General features: G+C 41.7%; 1 protein-coding gene across 1 annotated transcript; it reads left to right on the forward strand.

The window, feature by feature from the left end:
* The first annotated feature begins 1349 nt into the window (after positions 1 to 1349).
* srms (src-related kinase lacking C-terminal regulatory tyrosine and N-terminal myristylation sites) lies at positions 1350 to 20559 on the forward strand. Its single transcript, XM_068596671.1, has 8 exons — positions 1350 to 2242; positions 4931 to 5052; positions 8684 to 8850; positions 13463 to 13610; positions 14646 to 14804; positions 15836 to 16017; positions 17385 to 17541; positions 18377 to 20559. Exons 1-8 carry the CDS (start codon positions 1857 to 1859, stop codon positions 18574 to 18576), a joined length of 1521 nt encoding a protein of 506 aa, XP_068452772.1. The 5' UTR covers positions 1350 to 1856; the 3' UTR covers positions 18577 to 20559.
* The last annotated feature ends 1953 nt before the right edge of the window (positions 20560 to 22512 follow it).

The following is a 22512-nucleotide window of genomic DNA, read 5'->3' on the forward strand; positions in this document are numbered from 1 at the left end:
TATTTATTGTGTTTATTATTATATATAACAGTGGATACCTTTTTTCCAGTACCTGTGGCTGAATATTTTGATTCTCTAGAAAAGTGTTGATAATATATGTGAAGCAACGTAAAGGACAACAGAAGTGTCGGGTTATTATTTTAGAGAACATATCACTCTGGTCCACGACGAAGAACCCAAGAAGAACCGAGCTTTTCTTTTGTGTGATGTCACGGCTGAAATGTTTCTGGACTTTAAAAACATTGTGACGTTTCTTTTGTTTGTTTTCTTCCAGGCTGTATGTCACAAAGCTAAATATACTAATAAAACGGTGTGCTATCTATCCGACGCCTTTTCTTTGTATCCAGACTAGAGATGGTCACGTTAGTCCTGATGGAAGTAACTCAGTACACTCACACAAGTACAATCTCAAGGTACTTGTGTGTTTTATTTACTGTTACTTTCTCATTCCTCCTTTTCTCTTTTTTATCCTGATTCTTTATAGTTTTCTAACTTTGTGAGCCTGAACGGCGCTCTGTGATATAAAGACTGAGTTCATGAGGCTCTGATGTAACTTACAGAAACTGAGCTTTTCAAAGCAGCTGTTCCCACAAAAAGATTAAGATTAGAGCTCAAACTGAAGCGCTTTCATGTTGGATTAGAATTAGTTTTAGTCTTCACACGTCCTGCTACCTCAACGTGGTCAAAGCTAGCTGCTGGATAACTGTAAAGGAAGTAGTTTAGCTTCACGACGTCCCTTAAAGTACTTCTATTTTTTTGTCTCAAATGTACTAAAACAGCAGGAACTCGGTCGGTGTCGTCACGTTAAATGATCCCTTGTTTCAGTGCAGCTGGTAATCAATTCATCTGGAGCTGAAATGAATTAAAGTCTAACGGCTGAACAAAAATGTAAAGACTTTGATTCTTGCTACAGAAACTTTAATTATCAAATGTTTTGAAAATATTAGCTGCTGGTTTGAGCCCAGAATGTTCACGATGTCCAGGAGCCAGAAATATCTTTTTCTCCCATGATGAGATGAAGAAAAACACTTTCTAATGACATGAAACTGTTTGTTACACACAGTGAACGTGTTCCATGTGACAAAGAGAAACACAACAGAGTGGAACTCCACAAACTGTTCAGCAAACAAACTCCATCGTTGACACAATCAAAACGACCTTCAGGGGAACCTGAGCCAAACGGACACGCCCACACACGCACACACACACACACGCGCGCACACACACACACACGCGCGCACACACACACACGCGCGCACACACACACGCACACACACACGCACACACACACGCACACACACACGCCCATTAGGCCCCGCCTCCCCGTCCGCGCGCAGGTGTGCAGCCTCAGTAGTTTGCAAAGCGCCAAAACCCAAACTTTTTACGCGCCGCGCCGCCGCTTCACCTTCACCTTCCTCTTCCTCATGTGAGCATCAGCTGCTGCAGCGGCGCCCCGCTCGGACCAGATTACGATGGATTAGCATGTCCTCGGGTGCCACGCTCCCGTTCCCGGTTGGTTTTGGGTCGCGCAGCCGAGTCCTCGCGGGGAACCGATCCGATCCGGATGCCCTCCACCGCCGTTTCCGCATTCCCGCAGCCGCCGTGAGCACTGCGGGCGCGGAGCTCCGATCCACGAGCTCAACAGAAAAAACCGGTTCCTCCGGCTAATCTACTGCTGTCGGTGCAGTATGCTTCCAGCCAGGAGAACAGAGGGAACGCGCAGGCTGAACGGCTGGTCACTGCGGGCTGTGAAAGGCCGTTTTCCGCGGACTGAGTCGGACTGAATCGCGGCTTATTGATCGGCGTTAGGATAAAACCCGGAATCACCTCGCCGCCGCGCTCCTTCATGTCCCGGGATGGAGAGCTGCTGCCGCTCCTGTATGCCGTGTTTCGGCCGGATCTGGGACTGCATATGGCCCGACTTCCGCTACCCGAACATCCCGAGCAGCAACAACAACCATGTCATCGCCAACCCGGCCGCGCACGCGGCGGAGATCCGCACCGTGTCCGGAGACATCCGCGTCCCGTCGCCCAAGAAGCGGCCGGTGCAGCTTTACGCGGCGCTCTTCGACTTCGAGGCCCGCAGCGACGACGAGCTGACGGTGAAGGAGGGGGACAAGCTGTCGGTGATCGAGAAGCGGGGCGAGTACGTGCTGGCCAAGAAGCTCACCGGGTCCCTGCAGTCCGGTCTGATCCCGGCGAACTACGTGGCGCTGCTGCAGGACGAGTTCGCCAAACACAAGTGAGTGAAGCGGCAGCGCGTCGGTCCCGCAGATCTCTGCCGCTGCTGTCCTTCTGCCTGCAGGTGTTGAAGCTGCTGCTCAGTCAGGATGAGGAAGCTTCGGCCCCGAAATGTAGACAGATTATTAAAAATGACACGTTTGTAAACAAAGTGGCGTTTAAAGGAAAAGAGTTGAACCCGATGTGAACATCAGCGTGATGACGTCCTGGGAAGAGAAGCTGTTCTGCTCGACTTCTCTTTGAGGACTTTCTTGTGTTGATCCAAAAATATCAAACTGGTTTAGTCACCAGAAACAATCTGAGAGAAATGATTTCATCTGATTTGACTTCCTGTCAGATTTCTGTGTGTTTTGCCATCAACAGCAATTAATTGGCAGCTGTTTATTTTACCAGTTCACACGTTTACTGACTCAAAGTCTCTATTTGGCTTTTTATTTATTTATTTATTTGCTGTTTCTATGTCATTTTAAATGTAATATTTATTGAGTTAGTTCAATAAATGGTCCACAGAAACTCTTGTATGAGTTGATTCATAATTTAATTAGTTTCTGTGGATATTCTTTATGTATTTCTTAGTCTTTTGTGAAATTAAGTTAAATCTCTAAGTTTTGGATCATTCTGGACGCACAGATCAACCGTGTCTTTAGATATTGACTGGAATCAATACCATAATCAATAAGCTGTGTGGAAGAGAATAATTATTCTTTTACTTTGTAAAGATAAGATGTTTTACAAAGTATTATGTTAACAACAATTACAGTTCTACTGTATTTACATTTCATTTGACAAAGTTTGTAAACTGTTTAAATTAAACCTGAAGCTTTTTTTAAATGAGACAAAACTTTTGTCAAAACTTAAACAGGAAATGAAACTGAGGCTCCGCCCGTCACGTAGCAGCATGAACAGATATGAAAGATATGAAAGATATGAACAGATTGACCTCATTGTCACTGATACCGGTCAGATATTCATCTTATCAGGACGCTAACGAGTGTTTTCATTCTGGATCATTCTCATGAGTAATCATTTGTTCTCTGATTTATCTGAAAATAATTCAAACAAAATGTGAATAATACCAATTTCCCAAAGCCCAAGTTGACATAATACAATATAAATTATTGTTGGACCCAGATTCCAAAATAAGCATTTTACTGTCACTCAGAACCAAAACGTCTTCTCATCTCCAGCTGGATCAGTGAAGGATACAAGAGAAGTAGTCGTGTAATATTGCACCTTTCATTTTAAAAACTGAGCTTTGATCCTCAACCTGCTGGCGTCCAAAGCAAAGTTGAACACGAATGTTTGGAGGAACAACAACAACAACAACAACAACAACAACAACGTCTGCAGCTGAGGAACCGGAGCTAAAAGCAGCCAGAAGCTGCAGGTCCTCCATTATTCATCCGGCCTGCAGGGCGTCGTCATGTTTCAGCTCACCGCTCTGCCTCTGTCTGCGTGTTCATGCTGCCACTCACACACAGACCCCAAATGTCCCACGGTCCTCAAACACAACACTGGAGCTGAAGACATCAAAACAATGAGAACGTGACGGATTTCTGTTACGATGATGTCGACGCTTTTATTCTTTGTTCCAATGAAGAACGTCAAAAACATGACGGGAACTATTTTAAGCCAAAGGAAAAGCGGCCGAGAACATCAAAGCAGCAGTGTCCCTGTAATACTCCAGTCATGAGCTTTCTGCTGCTTATCTGCTGCAACGTCGCCGTAACGTTCCCACAAGAGAAAAGCTCGGCCACAGGAAACCTGCAGGTGTGTATTGTTGTGTCGGTCAGAGACGACGTGAGATGTTAGAGGAAGCAGCTGACTGATGGAGCTTCAGGAGGTTGTGGAGGTCTGGGTTCAGTTAGTAGAGATCTCTGCTGTTCCTGGAGGAGCAGGACGCTGCTGCTGTGAGTGAAACCTGAATGTCAGTCCAGGGACACGCCCTCCTGGTGACTTAAAGTAAATAAAGGTCAGTTCCTGTGTCTGAACCAGCAGGCAGAGCCAAACAACACATTCAAGCTTCTGAATGTCAAATCCCTCCAAAGTATTCACTGCTGCAGAGGAAGTATTGATTCCAATACTTTACCTTTTAGTAAAAGTACTAATACCACACTGTGAAAGTACTACAGTACAACATCACGGCCGATCTTCTCACTGTAGCATGAATTGAAAATGCACGTAGATGTGTGTATTGTTAAAGCGTGACGTCGCGCACACGGTGACGTCACGCACACGGTGACGTCGCGCACACGGTGACGTCGCGCACACGGTGACGTCGCGCACACGGTGACATCACGCACACGGTGACGTCACGCACACGGTGACGTCACGCACACGGTGACGTCACGCACACGGTGACATCACGCACACGGTGACATCACGCACACGGTGAGGCTCCAGGTTGAGGCTGAACTTATATTCGTGTGTGTATTGACCTACATGCATGTTTTGCTTCAGAGAGTGTGTGTGTGTGTGTGTGTGTGTGTGCGTGCTTCTGCATATCTGCTTTCACATTTAACACATTGTTCTTGTCTTTGTTCGCTCCATCTTTGTATTCATTTGTCCGTTTACTTCCATCTTTCTCTGTTTTCATAAATCACGATGTTGTTATTTGTTAAATGTCTGATCGTTTATTTATCCCACAATCGTTCCTCATCCGTGTGTCTTATCTGTCTGCTTTTTTAAGGTGGTACTATGGGAACATAAACCGTGTGAAAGCTGAGAAGCTGCTGCTGGCTTCCCAAAACAAAGATGGCTCCTTCCTGGTTCGCATCAGTGAGAGTCACAGTGACGAGTACACCATCTCTGGTGAGTGACACCGCCTCCACAGTGACCTCTTTCCTCTTGTTCTCTTCCTCTGTTTCTCCTCCTCCTCTGTCTTTATTTCATGTCCTCCGTCACGCTGACACGTTTAAATCCTTTTGTTTGCTGCTTTATGGGGATGAATCTTGCTGTGAACCCGTGAATTCAACCAGCTGTAAAAATACATTCTGGTGATTTAAAAAAAGAAAAAGGTCTGTGATGAAGCTGATATTAAAGTCTCTTTGTGGCCAACAAACCTGCATAAATAAGACATCAGGAATCCTGTAACCTTGAAAGTAGAAAGGGGGATGCGTCCCACTGCGCTGCTGCAGAGTCTCAGAGCTGCTGAGCTTTCTGCACATATTTAAATTAATTCATATGCAAATGTTTGCCTCCAAATCTGTCCCTTTCTATGCAGATGAGCCTCGTTGGAGTTTAATTCTTAAAATCATCTCCGTCACAGTGAAACTCTCAGAGATCACTGAAGCGGATTCAAAAGAAGCGTCAACTCAAACTCGTTTATTATGGGATGCAGAGACGGCTGAGTGATGAAAAATACATGATTAAATCCTCCCGACGAGTAAATTCTGAAAATACTTGAGAACCAAATGAAAGTTAAGGTTATTGTATAAATGAGTAATTAAATATTCTCCTCCCTCTGCAAAAAAAAGGTGGAATTTGCACTCGGCTGCACAAGCTCACAGGCTCGTTTGCAGTAACGTCGTTATCTCGTTATCTCTCGTGAATGGGACCTTGAGACATGCAGATAGCGGCTGCAGACAGTTTGTGGGATTGTCAGCGGCCACAATCCATCCTTTAGGATTCGTCCCTCTGACTTTCACTCTGTGGAAACGCTAGATTTTCCAGAAAGCATTAGTGTCAGAGAGCAGAATAAAAACATTCATCTAGAAGCCAAACCTTAAACACCAAGTATCTCTGCAGCAGCAACATGTTTTAATGTGTAGATGTATTTCATTTACACAGGTGGAAGTACTGGAATCTTTAGCTCAACGCAACACTGGTAGCATTGAGAGCTATATTAGCAGAAATAAGCATAAACCTCACTGCTACATGCTAACAAATCCTGCACACTGCATCTTTCAGCAGCGCTGCAGTGTCGTTAACCACCTCACTGAAGTACAGTGTATACAAAATAGCATCAACATGTACTTGTTATGCAGACTGGCTCCTTCCAGAATGATTTATATTCTAATATAACCCCGCAGGTTAGCATTCACTGTTCAACAGAAAGCCGATGAGATCTTTCACCCAGATTTGGGATAATGGTATAAAACATAATCTGTGGCAAACAAACCTCCAGCTGGTAATCTGATCTGCTCGCTAACGTCCAGCGAGCGCGTTGGCAAAGTGTGAATGAGGATCATCTGAAGGACGAACAACAAAGCCGTCTAGACGCTCGCTGGCAGCCACGTTGTCCACAACGCACAGAAGCTAAAAAAAATGAACAGACATATTTTATGTTGTGGAAAAATAACATTAAAATGACTTAAGTTTGGTACCACAGACCTCCTTTAAGGCATCAACCAAAAAACCTTAAACATGCTCTTTGAGATGATAGAAAGGTTTTAGGACTCGTTTCTGCAGCTCCGTATGAGCCACAGAAACCTCTTCAGAAACTTATTTGATGACCGTTGGTGAGCGATAGATGTTCTGCTTCAGTGAGTTCAGGGTTTCTTTCTCAATGCGTCAAAGTGTTTTTATCTGCGTTTGTGTTTCTGACATCGCAGCTCTTTTGTTTTGGTGTTAGTCCTGTTGTCGCTCGCTGCGTTTCTTCTTCTCCTCCCGGCAGTTTATCTTCATCCATCTTGTCCTCCATCCATCACCCCCTCCGGCCTCCGTCAACCTTAATCTCTCTGCCTTCGATTAGTTTCTCTGCTTCCTCCATAGAGGGCAGGAGGTGACTCAACGTGCCCTCAGGCGGCCATGTTGGAGGCTGACGGCGACAAAAACGACCGATTGCAGTTTTTTTTTTTTAACAACTGGTGCAACTTCAGTTGGTGTTGAATAGAAATTATGAATCTCTATTTTCAGTTTTGGATTTGGAGACTGACCAGTTTTGTGTTTTATGTCTAATAACAGCATCAATATCAGAGTGCAAGTAGAGATGGATGGATAGAAAGATAGATAGATAGATAGATAGATAGATAGATAGATAGATAGATAGATAGCTAGATATGTCCATAGATGCTTCTGTGTGTTAACATGAGAGAGATTAGAAAATATAAACAAATCGCTGGCACTGAATTGGACAAGACATTTTGCATTGCAGTTTATTCTTTAATTGTGATTCAATAATCAGAATTAAGACGCAATGTTGTGGTTTTGTTTGTTCGTTAAGATGTCAAAGGAGCATTTAACTCACTTTCCTGTTAAAAAGTGAGATTTTGAGGCGTTTGTGGAACAGATTCTCAGGTGAATGCGACTGTACTCAAATCTGTGTTCATATCGGCAGGAGGAGACATGCTAGCATTAGCTGTTAGCATCCGTTTGACAGCTTCCTGCTGGACTTCACAGAGGTTTCATTAGCGTTGGAGCTAGCCAGGCTAACGCCCCACCCCCGCCCCCCCACCTCGCCTTCCCAAACTCAAAACTACACATTTATGAACGAGCTCCAGTTAATCTTCTGACGCACCACCTGTGATGTGTGACCTTAAACCTCTGTTACTCCTCTTCTGCTTCACCTCCAGCTCGTTTCTTTTCTTTTCGCTCTCTGGCTTCAGCATCTTCTGCATTTTCTTCCTTCCCGCCTCTCCGCCTCTCCGTCCACTTCCTCCCTCTCTACCCTTCGATGTCCTTTACGTCCCAGAGGGAAAATGCTGCAGTTGGATGTTCAATTTTCAGTGTGCTGTTCCTCTTGAAGTGTGTGTGTGTGTGTGTGTGTGTGTGTGTGTGTGTGTGTGTGTGTGTGTGTGTGTGTGTGTGTGTGTGTGTGTGTGTGTGTGTGTGTGTGTGTGTGTGTGTGTGTGTGTGTGTGTGCATAAGAGTGAAGCAGAACCGACCATCAGATAATCAAACATTCATGTCTGAATGTCGTCGTTCCTTCGACTAAATGAACACCAGCATCTTCTTGTTCTTTAGTCGGACGCTCATATAGTTTTAGTTTTTCTGTGAGGACTAAACGTATTTAGCTGTCAGTCATAATTCCTGGTTTTCCTAAACGTGACGTTTCCCTCCATCTGCATTATCAATTACATTTTGAAGGAAACATACTCTCTCTCGGGCTGTCAGTTTATCATCACATGATGGCAAACCACATTTAAAAAAATGAATTGTAGTAGATCCAATATTTGTGAAATGGTCAAGAATTGTCAGAAGTTAAATATTGTCGTGCTGCAGAGGTCATATTCCTTGCATCATATTCAACATACTTCAGAGAGCATCTTTGTGTGGTCCTAAATCACAACATAAACATGTCAAAAAGATGACTCATTAAATCTAATATCGCTAACGTCTTCTTATCTTAAGCAAACATGAGTCATTTTCTATACTGACATGATGAATTCTGAGTTTAAGAGCCAAATAATCAGATTTAAACGTACAAACACTTGAGGACGGAGTCATTTTATGAAGCATGTGAGTACTTGTGTATTTAAACATAACTCTCGTCCCTCTGCAGCCCGCAGTGAGGGGAAAGTTTACCACTTCAGGATCCAGCGCTCCAGCATCGGGGCGTACTTCGTCTCGGATAAGATCTCCTTCGCCACGCTGGGAGAGCTCGTCTCCTACTACCAGAAGAACCCTCGCAGCCTGGGAGTGCTGCTGGAGGAGCCCTGCGCTCAGCAGGTAGCACACACACAGACACACACAGACACACACACACACACACAGACACAGACACACGCTGTTAGTTCATGCTTGTGGGTTAATTCCCTCGTAGGATACCTGCTATGAGGGCGTTAAACGGCTCCTGACCTCGAGGCGATATGGAACGGGCTCGTAGTGATGAACCTGCAGACTGAACGTGATCACAAGACACAACAGTTTTAGCGGTTGTTGTTTTGGTTTTATAGCTAACAGCTGTCCCCGTTCGGTTCACTCTCGGTCCTCTTATTAACCTGCTGCAGCGTCTTTTTTTGTACAAAACAGATTAGCTGGCTAATATAATGGAACATTTAGCAAAACATTTCCCCTGAGGGGATAATAAAGTTGAGTCAGACGTTTCCTCTTGTCTTGTGTGGAGCACAAAACGGCTAAAAGGAAAATGAACACTGAACGGATGTTTGTCAGAGGGCCAGAAACATGAGTCTAAATTCATGTTGACATATCATCTTGTTAGTTGACATGATGAAGGAGAACTTTGACAGGTTGAAGACGAGCTGGACACCAGCCAGGAGCCAGTCGGCCATTTTGGTCAAAAAAGTAATCGTATAATACGGAGAAAAAGTCCAAAAAGAGGCTTTGTTTAGTGCGTGGAAAACGGTCAGGATGCTATACCATAAATAAAGTCATAGCATAGAGGTATTTATTAATGCAAAGGGCTAGAACATCATTATAATGTCTAACTCATTATGATTGAGTACCATAGACTGAAGATTGTTTATTTTCTGGTACATTTTTCATGTTCGTGGGTACGTTTGCTCTAAAGATGTGTGTTGTGTCTTCACATTGGTTAAACACTGGTTTTCAACGGCCTGATGGAAGAATGAACAAACAAACAAACAAACAAACAAACCCGTCCTTTCTTGATGAAAGGCTCTTGTCTCGTGTATGGAGGTAGATTTCTGTCTTTATTACGTGAGCAAATTTCTTGGTTGTAAGTAAATTATCTGACTGCAAATTTTAAATCTTTGCTCTCAAAGCAAAAATCTTTGCTCTAAAAAAAAAAAAAAAAAACCTAAAAAAAAAATCACTCTCAAAAAAATGCTCTCTAAAAAAAAAAAAAGTAAAAAAAAAAACACTCTAAAATAAATATTTATTTTTTCAAAAATTGCTCGGAAAAAACGCTCGGAGAAAAAAAAACACTCAAAAAAATTAAAGCTAAAAAAAAAAAACCTCTCAAAAAAAAAAAATCTCTCTCAAAACAAAAGTTTCCTCTAAAAACAACAACCTTACACTCTCAAAAAGAAAACGTGCACATTCTCAATCGCTAGTTACAAGTTGAGTTGTGGACGTAGTTTAGTTTCTCCAAAAAAATAAATAAATCATCGTATGTAGAAAAAAGAAAGTCACAACAGTTCAGAAGTGACAGCGTAATATGTGAAGTTAAAACATGTCAGTGTATTATATTTCCTTTAAAGTCATATTATGTCACAAAACACATTTTGTTGAACTTGGATCTGGTTTTTGTCGTATTTCACAATTTAAAAAGCAGCAGCCGATGATGACTCATCGTTTCCACTGAAGCTGATAATTGAAGAGATAAAAGTTAAATTCAGGCAGAAACTGCTCCAGTTTTTAATCGCAGCGTCTTTGTTCTGCGACAAAGACGCTGCGTTCATGTTCTATTGTTGCTCTGCACGTTAACGACAGCATCCTGAGCGTTTATGTGAAGTCATAAGAAAACACGTGTTGAGTGTAATTTAAACAGAATCAAATCAGCGCTGCTGTCGCTGCTCTGCAGCTCACATCAAACCCACGGGAACGTTCTTTGTTCACGGCTCATCAGTTTGAGACGTTTTCCCTCCAGGCGGAGACGCTCAGGAACACGGGAACACAGGAAGGTCTTCACGAGGGGTTTCCTTCATACATGAAGTGTGAGGACATGAAGCACTTTGACTCAGTGACTCAGTGACTCAGTGACTCCTCTCTCTCTTCCCTTCCAGAGGAGCCTGTGAGGCCACGGACACACTGAGGCTGAACAACACACGCAACACACAATCTACACAAAGGCTTTCAAGTTCAACACGCAACATCACACACATGCTAACTACACGCAACATCACACACACACTAACTACATGCAACATCACACACACACACACACACGCTAACTACATGCAACATCATACACACACTAACTACATGCAACATCACACACATGCTAACTACATGCAACATCACACACACGCTAACTACATGCAACATCACACACACGCTAACTACATGCAACATCACACACACGCTAACTACATGCAACATCATACACATGCTAACTACATGCAACATCTCACACACACACACACACACGCTAACTACATGCAACATCACACACATGCTAACTACATGCAACATCACACACACGCTAACTACATGCAACATCACACACACGCTAACTACATGCAACATCACACACACGCTAACTACATGCAACATCATACACACACTAACTACATGCAACATCACACACACGCTAACTACATGCAACATCACACACACACTAACTACATGCAACATCACACACACGCTAACTACATGCAACATCATACACACACTAACTACATGCAACATCATACACACACTAACTACATGCAACATCACACACACGCTAACTACATGCAACATCACACACACGCTAACTACATGCAACATCACACACACGCTAACTTTTTTCTTACATGAGAAGCAAACGGGCGGGAAATTAGAGTCCAGATGAAAAATGTGCAGAATTAATTTTGTTGTTGTTTTGGCATCCTGAAAAGCAGAAACATCACGACAGCAGCAAACATTTGGTATTTAGAAATAAACATTTTCATTTTTGGTTTTAATAAGTTAGAAAGATTCACTCGATGCCTTGAAGTGAAATCGTTGCTGTCTCTTGACTCATCAGAACAAAGTCACTGGCCTTCCAACACACATTCATATTATTAGATTAATAAAACAATGTTTAATATTAGTGTTAATGGAGAGTAAATAAGTTGTTTCTTCCAACACGAACCTTAAGCAGCGAGCTAGAAAAACATGGAGCTCTGATTCAAAATGTATTAAAAATGAAACCCTCTTCATCAAAGTGTAAGAAGAGCTGAACGCCTTCTGGCTGCCCAAGAGTCACGTTTCCAGTTCTTAATCCAGATTATCATATTTTATAAAAAAGGCTCATTCTTTTTAAACGAAGAGCTTCTTGAGATGTTTTCCCTCAGCTGATCGTATTCAACACATGAATGAAGCTGCTTTCAGGAAAGAAACGCTCTCATGAGCTTCAAATGCTCCATTAGTTCAATGTTTTACCAGATAAAGTCACAAACGAGGCTTCAGTCTCGTTTTATGGACTTTACATTGAACAAGAAATGTTTCTGTCTTCATGGAGACAATAAAAACTGATTCAAGCAGCTTGTGAGGAAACATCTGATGCTTGTAGAAGCAGATTTATTCTGTTTAAATTATTAATTAAAGTGGTTACATTTTCAAATTTAAAGCCTTTAGTGAGATTATGTCACGCATGATTATAAATGAAGACATTTCAATTTAATCTGTTAATTATTCTTGACGTAGAAACCAATGATGGATATTTTATGGTGTTTAAAAACAACAAAACTTTTGCTGTAAAAAATGTTGCAGCAGACTGAAAAAATGTTTTTATTTCAATGTCCTTCATTTCTGTTTTGTGAAATTAATGTTGAACTTTGAAGCATCGCCTGATTCACATTTTAATTTATTTTTAACATACAATCAAGTTGATTTGTAGTTTTATTTATTGTTTATTTATATGAACGATGACGATTTAATTTATAATTCATGTTTTGTTAACGAATCATTCTTATCGATCTTTTTCATTTCATGTTCACTGAAGCACTTCATCATTCATCAATGTTCTTTATCGCCTCCTTATTTACAATAAATGTGTCAAAACAACGTTTCATTCACTTTATTGAACCTTTTAATTTGTGTTTTCAATTTAGTCATTGAATCTTTTCTTTGCGTACTTTTCATTATGCTGCTGATGAAATATGAAATATTTCTGCATTTTCATCCAAACTGGAAAAAAAAAATAATCTGGGAAATTACAAATATTTAAATTTGACACTGATAAAAACAGAAAGGGGACATAATATGAATAATATGTTTAAATGTTATCACAGCTTAGATGCTTTGTTCCATTGTTCAATTTTAAATTATTCATATGAGAACATTTTGAATCCCATCAGAACCTTTGTGCATCAGGATTAAATAATCTGGCGGTTCTTCTCTGTTTGCTCGTGTTTCTCGTCAGCAAAACTTTCAGTCCGACAATCGCACAACCAGCAATTAAAAAAACAACTATCAATGTCAAATGAGTGGTTTTGAAACACTCGGGTCTTTTACTAGATTTCACAAAGTCTTCCTGTTATGAATTAAACTTCATGTATTTTCACCACCTCGAGTGAGGAGTTATAATCTGTGAGATGCATAATCCCTCAGCGTTGGAGCGTTTGTCACTGAGTTGCCCGTTGCGTTGCCGCTGTTGCCTCGGCATCGTCTGCTCACTGCTTTCTGAAGCGCTTGTTTTAAAGTTGTCTGGACTGAACGTTTGTCTCTGCAGCGCGAGCTGTTCGACATGGAGCCGTGGGAGCGGCCGCGAGAGGAGTTCAGGCTGCACAAGAAGCTGGGAGAAGGACACTTTGGAGAGGTGTGGGAGGCGCTGTGGACCGCCGAGAACAAGAAGGTGGCCATAAAGACACTGAAGCAAGGTACCGACGCCGGGAGAGGATGTGGAGGAATAACTCGCAAGCATCTCTGGGTCCAGAGGGTCTGAACAGACATGCTCCTCCTCATAAAACTGTTTGTTTTGAACATGCACATAAAAGATGGATGGTCCTGCTAGTATGGAAGCCCATTCCCGACACACACACACAAAATTAAAAAAAAAAAAATTAGGACCAAAAAAAATAAAAATGAGGACCTAATTTTTTTTTTAAATTAGGGACCCCAAAAAAAAAAACAAAATAGGAAAAAAAAATTTTGTCCTAAATTTTAAATTTTTTTTTTTTTTTGGTCCTTTTTTTTTGGTCCTAATTTTATTTATTTATTTTGGTCCTTATTTATTTTTTTGGTCCTAATTTTTTTTTGTTTTTGGTAAGAGTAATTTAAAACCTTTTTAAAAGTGTTTCTGCTGAGCTCCAGTTTACACACTTCTAATCATACACACCTTCCAACAGAACAGATTCTGATGGAGAAACCTTCTGCTTGCTTCTACTCTTTAATACTTTATATTTTCTTTCAGTAATCGCCCTCCAATGTACCGGCAGAGGCAGTAAAACAAAACAGCTGACTCACAACAGCAATAAATAAAAAAACACAAGGACACAAACCAGTTAGTCCAGTTTGAAAATAATCTGAGGCTGAAACACTTGAAGGTGGTTTCTGTGGTGGTTTCCGCTGCTGTTTTTACAGCAGCGGGTTCAGGGTTCAGGGTTCATGGCAGCTTTTGTTTCCTCTTCTGTCGTCACACCTGCAAGTAACAATCATATCATGTAAAGTCTGTAATCTAGAATATTTGCTTGCATGCTTTTGCTTTTGAAATCAGTCATGAGTGTAATGAAGGATGGACGACGTTGCACATAAAGCACAGAGAAACCAGGTTATTAAAATATAATTCATGGCAATGGGGGATAATTTAGAGAGTGTGTAGAAGAGATGTGGCGGTAAAGATGTTGATGAACGACGTGAGAGGAGCGTAAGCGACGGGACGACCCAGACGAGTGATTGTTGTGTTTCTGCTCCAGAGGACACGAAGCAGGACGAGTTCGTGAAGGAGGTTCAGGCGCTGAAGAGCCTCCATCACCCCAAACTCATCCAGCTGCTGGCCATGTGCTCCAGAGGAGAGCCGGTCTACATCGTGACCGAGCTCATGAGGAAAGGAAGCCTCAAGTCCTACCTCGCCTGTGAGCGCGCACACACACACACACACACACACACACACACACACACACACACACACACACACACACACACACACACACACACACGATGATGCAATGTGTTTGTATGTGTCAGCTGATGGTGAATCAGTTCCTCAACATGGAGGTTAATGTGCTCCAACATGAGGAGACTTTAATATGCAAAGAGGTTCAGAACTGGAAGTTAATTTATCTTTTCTTTGAGGAATTCAAGCCTTACCCTCAGACATTTTTTTTTGAAAGCCCTGTGAAGTATTTAGGCCAAGTGACGGTTAAATCTCTACCCACTTAAATCCAAAGCGACTGGAATTATAATCTGGCAGCTCTGCTCACCAGAGAAATATTGTTCTGACGTTTCACAAATGGCTTTAATCACCGGGAGTCTTAGCGAGCAGAATGAAGGGTTTGACTCTGAGAGGCTCCTTCCAGCGGCTGTTTCCTAATTATTCATGCTCTGTGTGTGTGTGTGTGTGTGTGTGTGTGTGTGTCTGCATGTCATGACTGTACTTGCATGCCATATATTTGCTTATCTGCACAGCAATTAACATTCAGATTTATGGATCATTTAGTGGAAGAAAACATGCAGCGCTCATTGGCTCCTGTACTTCCTGTGTTGAATGTATTGATCCGGAAAGATCGAAAGCTGACACCGAACTGTTCGGAGCATTTGTTTTCTCATTTCTTCCTCTTTGGTCTGTGTGTGTGTGGATTGTTGGATTAAATGCAGATGGATGCTGGTTGAGTTTTGTTTGGAGAGATTCAGAGTGACGTCATAGATTTCTGACATTTCTAAAGTTTGAGGCAGAAAAACTCCCGTAAAAAAAAAGACAATTCGTTTCAAATAATCTATAGACTTGTGCAAGGATCAATATATAAAATAAAAAAGACTCTACATGTAATTTACTAACTCAAAATGATTTAGTGTCATGTTTGACGTAATCCGCCGTGTTTTCCACCAGTTTAGCTGACAGTGTGTGTGTGTTTCTATATGTGTGTGTGTGTGTGTGTGTGTGCAGCGGCTGAGGGCCAGGTGCTGACGTCGGCTCATCTCATCTACATGGGCAGTCAGATCGCAGAGGGCATGGCCTACCTGGAGGACAGGAACATCGTCCACAGGGACCTGGCGGCCAGGAACGTCCTCGTGGGAGACGACCTGGTCTGCAAGGTGGCCGACTTCGGCCTGGCTCGGATCATTAAGGTGAGCGTTTACAACGAGGGAGACATGAGCTCATGTGATGCAGCGCGGGGATTATGTTTGAGTATCAGTCAAGAGCCGGTTCTCATGTGAGAATAACACCAATAATTTATTGGCATTCCCTTTAAATATGCAGAGTGTGCTTTGTTGTTGTGGTGTAAACTCATGTAAACTTAATGTCCTTCTGTCCACTTTAATGGAGCCGCACTCTCATCTGCATACTTTACTTTGTGGTTCATAGTAACAGAATGTTTTATTCATATGAAGCTTTAAGACGTGGGAAGATTTTATATTGGCTCAAAGAAACCGCTCAAACATTGTGTGTGTGTGTGTGTGTGTGTGTGTCTAATATTTAAACAGTATTACATCATTACCACACTGATACTTACTGTAAATATTTGTTTAAATCTTTTCCTACAATAGAGGAGTTGGATGAATTGGATTTTTCGTCTGCTTCTGTTAGAAAAATTCACTCGACGCCTCGGAGTAAAATCAATAAAAACAGGAATATTTATTCTTGGAAGAAGGGACAGAGTCAGAAGTACAATGTGACGAGCAGATTGCATCTCCAAACATATGTTTATCAATACACAGAAGGCCCACATGAGGTTTTATGGTCTCTTCACAGTCATAAGATAATCAGGTTCATATGTTGAGACTCACAAAGACTTCATCAGGAGATGGTGTAGAGACGCTGCCGTGAGAGATTTCAATGAAGTCACTGATCATTTATAACATCCACAGTGATTAACATTAAAGATAAAAGAGTCAATAATGTTCTTTTTCCCAACAGCTTCAAATATTGTTATTACATAATCTGTGTACTTTAACACGACACTGTTAAAGCACCAAGATATTTACACTCAGCTAGATGATGAGAAATGTATGCACAATAAAGTCAGATGCTTTTGTTGTTGTAATAATAGTTTAATGATCACATTTGGAACGTGTAGATTTCAGTCTTCAGTCTAGCAATAGACATTTTACTGGACAGTTAGGGCCTTTAACCCCGCCTTCAAACTTCTTAAAAACCACCTCCAATCCCCTTTAACCCCGCCTTTAAACCCCGCCTCCAAACCCCTTTAACCCCGCCTCCAAAACCCTTTAACCCCGCCTCCAAAACCCTTTAACCCCGCCTTCAATCCCCTTTAACTCCGCCTCCAAACCTCTTGTCTCAGGCTTGTTCACATAAATGACAGCACAACTTTTTTATTTAAATTAAAAAAGATTCAGCGATTTAGTATATTTTACATTTTCGGACAGATTTAAATTAAGCTTTCTTATTCAAAAGTTAACACTGTTTTGTGTGTGTGTGTGTGTGTGTGTGTGTGTACAGTACATGTTGTTGACTCTTCACTGTTTCTCTACAGGACAGTGTGTACACAGCCAGTAGAAACACAAAGATCCCGGTCAGGTGGACGGCGCCTGAAGCCGCCATCTACCAGAAGTTCTCTGTCAAGTCGGACGTGTGGTCGTTCGGTGTCCTTCTGTACGAGATGATGTCGCGCGGCAAGATGCCGTATGAAGGTACGTCAGTCACCTCCTCCTGCTGGGAGGTGCTGGTCTGGATATACTGGGAGGTGCTGGTCTGGAAGTACTGGGAGGTGCTGGGTGTGCAAACAATTGTTCTCCATGTGTGGTTACACCCTTCTGAGATCATTATGTACTCATGTAGATTTGTGTATTGCAGTATTATGACGTTAGTTAATACAATAGCGAGTGTTTCATGGGAAAAGTAATCAGTTATAGTCAACAAATCCCATGAAAAGAAGAACCAGTGTGCCACGGAGAAGATGAGGATAAGTTAAGCTATTTGGAAAATATTCAGAGGACAACTTCCTGAAAACAGCCGGCAGTGAAGTTTGTTTTGTTACTCAAACAGAAGAAAATAGTGCGTTTGTTTGTGTCTCCATTGTCAACTTGTCTGCTGCATTAGGTGACATGTTCCTTTACACACACACACACACACACACACACACACACACACACACACACACACACACACACACACACACACACAATTTATTAATCAGCCACTGAAAACAAACTGTTTCCTCGTGTTTGTTTGATTTAAACTTCAGTGACCAGCTGTTCAAAGAAATTATTTCACTTTTTTTAATTTACTGCAGGAAGCCAGAAAGAGTTTTCCTTTCTTTCAGATTAAAATCTATAAACACTATCGTTGTAATTTAAGTACTACATCCATGAGATCCTCACGTGGACTTTACGTTTTTAAAGTTCCTGATGTCGTCGTGGTTGTTGGATTTCGGCCCGGTGGAAAATATCTTTGCCCGCAAAACCAAAAGTTCATGACTGAAGTGAACTCCTTCCTCTCTAATGCTTTGATGTCGCTCCATGTTAGGAAAGAGCAACAAGGAAGTGTTGGATCTGCTGTCGTCCGGCTTCCGGCTGCCGTGTCCGACCCGCTGCCCGCAGAACATCTACCGCATCATGATGGACTGCTGGGCCGCGGAGCCCTCCAAGAGACCCTCCTTCCACGCCCTGCACAGCCAGCTGGACACCATCTATGCCCGGATCTATTTCAAGACTATAGAGGTATAGGAAGAGCAAGGAGGAGGAAGAGGACGGTGAGGGCAGATCATCTGCAACGGATCATCAATAGCAGGATGGACATCAAGTGTGGAGAGAGAGAGGGATGAGAAACAGCAGGAAGTATTCTCCTCTCCCTTGTGACTCACTTCCACAACAGGGTTTAGCTATTTGAAGAAGTCAAAGGACGGAGGAAGAGGAGCGTAGAAAGCAGACAAGAGGAAGTGAATTGATGAAGATGATGTTCGAGTCAAAGGAAAAATGAAGAACACTTCATTTCTACGGCTAAAGGAAAGCTGGACAAACGAAGGACTGAAAATAGCCGTAGAAATGTGTAAATACACTCCTTCTAAAAACTACAAGTGAACACTAAAACCCTCAGCACATCACAGAACAAACTGTTTTTAATTTTATACCCTTTTGTGTTTTATAAATACTATTTTATTACCTCGGTGTGTGCCATGTCTGTCTGCACACGTGAAGATGTTATAAATCACAGGACTTTGATCACCTGTCTTTTGACTGCAAGCAAATGCTAAATATTGGGGTTATGTGCAATAATTACCACTAGCTTGGTTTTTAGCCATGTTAGCGCCCGATGCTAGGGACGCTAACGGCGGCCGGCACTTCTGTCTGAAGTGAAAGATCTCACCTCTCCTTGCGGTGCCATTTGGTTCAAACCGTTGTTTTGATCAACGGATGAACAATTTTTGTTGCTCACTGACTTTGTTTTGTCACAATTTCCTCATCGCGTCCAACTTTCTGTCATTTTATAAACTACCAAACTCCAATCAGCTTCAGCGGTACTTTAAGATGAACAGAAAGGATAAAGGCATCTCTGAATGATTGAACCATCACTGTACAGGTGGCATGAAGGGAGTAAACATCTAAACTTAGTGGTCTGCACTTTTCTTACGTATTTAAAGTGCTGCAAGAATAAGTCCTAAAATCTAGAAATCAGTTCATATTTATGCACTTCCAATGTCTTTGTCCCAAAGTCAGTAAAATATATTATAAACGGGGTTTTGGTGAGATGCTTGAACGAGGTCTGTAGTTAACACACAACGTCTGTTACCAACGTGAAATCTAGCATCAAGTTTGAAGCTTATTGGTTGTGTAAATCATGATTTTTGTCGTGGAAATCTCCCGTTGGCCTTTTGTTGAGGGAGCTAGAGGAAGTGTAGTTCTCCTGCAGCGGGCTGGTTAGACTGGACCCACAGTGACTTGCATGTTAGCTTGACAACATACATCTAATACTTTGTCGCACAAAGACATTGCAGGTGGTTAGCACGCCAACAGAGGAGCTCGTACAGCTGAGGCTGGAAGCAGAAGTCCAGGTCGAGATGTTCTGAAATAGCCACCGTTCAAATCACAAAGTTATCGTTTAATACGTCATAAAACGTGAGCATCTCGTTTGTTCTCCATGGTTCATGCATCCACCGTTCTTCTCTGGCGTGGCGTTACACCGTCAGTCCTCTTAAGTCTTTTATTCAGCCTACTTTCCTTTGTGTATGTGTTGGCGACATGTTACACATCTAATGCACCCGAGTACGAGTTCCTCTAGAATAGTGGGGATTGTCTTGATCCTCGTTTGCACTTTTCTGCCGGCTGACTCGGTGCTTGTCGGGTTTAAGTTGTTAAATCTCTTCTAAAGGCCGTCGGAGGCCAGTTACAACTCCAGCGACTATGTTTACACCAGAAACTACAACAATGGAGGCATGAAGGCTCGTGAATCATGCAGAAGGCTGTTTGTTTGGGGGTTTCTACTGTTCTAAACACTTACAATGCAACTTGAGAACAGCGTTTGTCTTTTATGCATGAGCACACAGCAGACGAAGCCAAGTCCAGGAAACTTCAGCCATAATCACCAAATCACACGAAGAGTTTCAGGCCGAGAGCCTTCAGGTCCCAACAGAATAAAATATTTTAACTATTGTTTTCAAATGCGTCTGTTTTCATTACATGTAGTGTCTTTGTCAAGTGCTTACAAATACAGAGGAGGATGTTTAATCAATGAATGAGTTTAACTTAAGGTAAAGACAAGCGAGTGCATTAAAGCCCTTAAAGTGGCGACTGCAGTGCGATTGTAAATCCCCTGAGTGACAAAATAGTGACATTTAAATGCGCCGTTGAGGGAAATAAGTTTAATTATCTATTTACAAACTAAAGAAGTCTTGCCATTTTCTTTTGAATGGGCCTAAAAGATCGAGTTACTTATTTATAAGAGTTTTTATACTTTTAAAAAATGCTTTAGATTGCCTTTAAAAGGTGCATATTGGTGATTTATTAGCAGGTTGTTTAGATGTCGAGGCTTGAAGTTACTGAATAAGCTAATTATTCTAAACTATAATGAATCCAGAGAGTTTGATTTCATCTCCTTTTAACATTTTGTCCAGTTTTCCAAAACCCCCACAATGAATGTCATATTTTTGGGCAGAAATAACAAAGATGCTCACAACTACTTCTGTCTCTTAATCAGCATATAATCTGTCTCAGAGTTCATGTCAAAATGATCCGCAGCGATCCTTCAAGGGGAACTTGAGTATAAAGCATCAGCGTGGCAGCAAAATGATCATAGAACAGTTTCTGGATCACATTTGTTCCTCATCAGATTACTGCTGCATCGTATGTGCTTCACAGATACTTTCACTTCTTTAACAATCCTGAAACAAATACGTCTTCCTTGCAAACAAGTTGAAACCAGAGCTGGCGAAAAAACAACACAGTCCAAGTGGAACAAACTCTAATAAACATTTTCCTCTATTAAAGTTTTCAGCAGCAGAATTTGCGTGCAAATCATTTATCTTCCTGCTTTTTATCTTCCTGCTTTTTATCTTCCTGCTTCTCCAGCGTCAGCTTCAACCTCATAAAAGTATATGACGGGTCGTCCAGATCCAGGTTACAGATATTGGCTGCAGATGCATTAAAGACAATCCGATCAGCTGAAGGGTTAATATAAGTTTAGCATAATAAATGAGGTAATGTCTTTGTGGCTTTTAGTTCAGGTTGGCATTGATCTCTGCGGGCGTTCAAATGAAGCGCTTCACACACTGCAGGTGAATGAAAGGAGAGCAGAGCTCTGCTGACAGCTGATGTCATCACTCCTTCCTCTCATTGTTACTGCTGGTCACGTTTTAACGTTCAACACTGTGATTTCCTGATTTCAAACAGAGAATATGTTCATTGCAGTAAGGATGTAAAGTATTAATCTGTCAGTTAAGTATTGGTCCAACCCTCAGTGGTATGAACACAGGTATGAACACAGGTACATCTGTGACTAAACTACAGGAACACAGAGGGTCACATTATGCAATAAATGTCGACTTCACCTGTAATTTTGCAATACTGAAGGAAACGTTTGTCATTTTTTTACAAATCTGACCGCTGGACTGTTTGTGTTTGTTTTCCCCAAACAGACAAAAGTGTTAGCTGTGAACGATATGCAATGTCCACCATCCCATAATAAGTTACTTGCACTTGTGAAATGGCTGCAGACATGATGATAAAACACATTACTGTATTAACATAAAAGCATCATCTTTTATGATGTGGTCATTTTTGCACTTCTCTATTGTTTACATTAAATTTCATAATTTAATACTCTGTGCTGTACATATCTTTCATCCCAACTATTTTAATTTTATTTTTATTTATTTTTGTATATATATTTCGTCCCTGTTATTTTATGTTTTGTGTGTCTGTAAGCTGCTGCTTCAATAACGCATTTCCTCTTAATAAAGTTTAATAAAGTAAATGTTCAAACTGAAAGAGTTTTTAAAACTTTGAGCCCCATGATAATGGAAACGTTAGCAGCATTACCAAAAAGAAAAGTCTGTTGTGGTGACGTCATCTGTCACTCATCCTCATCCGGGGTCTTCCGAGCAGTCGCTGAGATTTATTATTGTATGACGCTCGTCGTGTGGGGGCGGGGCTGTGCTGCTTTGTGTT

The sequence above is a fragment of the Clinocottus analis genome, unplaced genomic scaffold, assembly GCF_023055335.1.
Source record: "Clinocottus analis isolate CAN_PGR_092001 unplaced genomic scaffold, fCliAna1.0.p SCAF_39, whole genome shotgun sequence".
NCBI lineage: Eukaryota > Metazoa > Chordata > Actinopteri > Perciformes > Cottidae > Clinocottus > Clinocottus analis.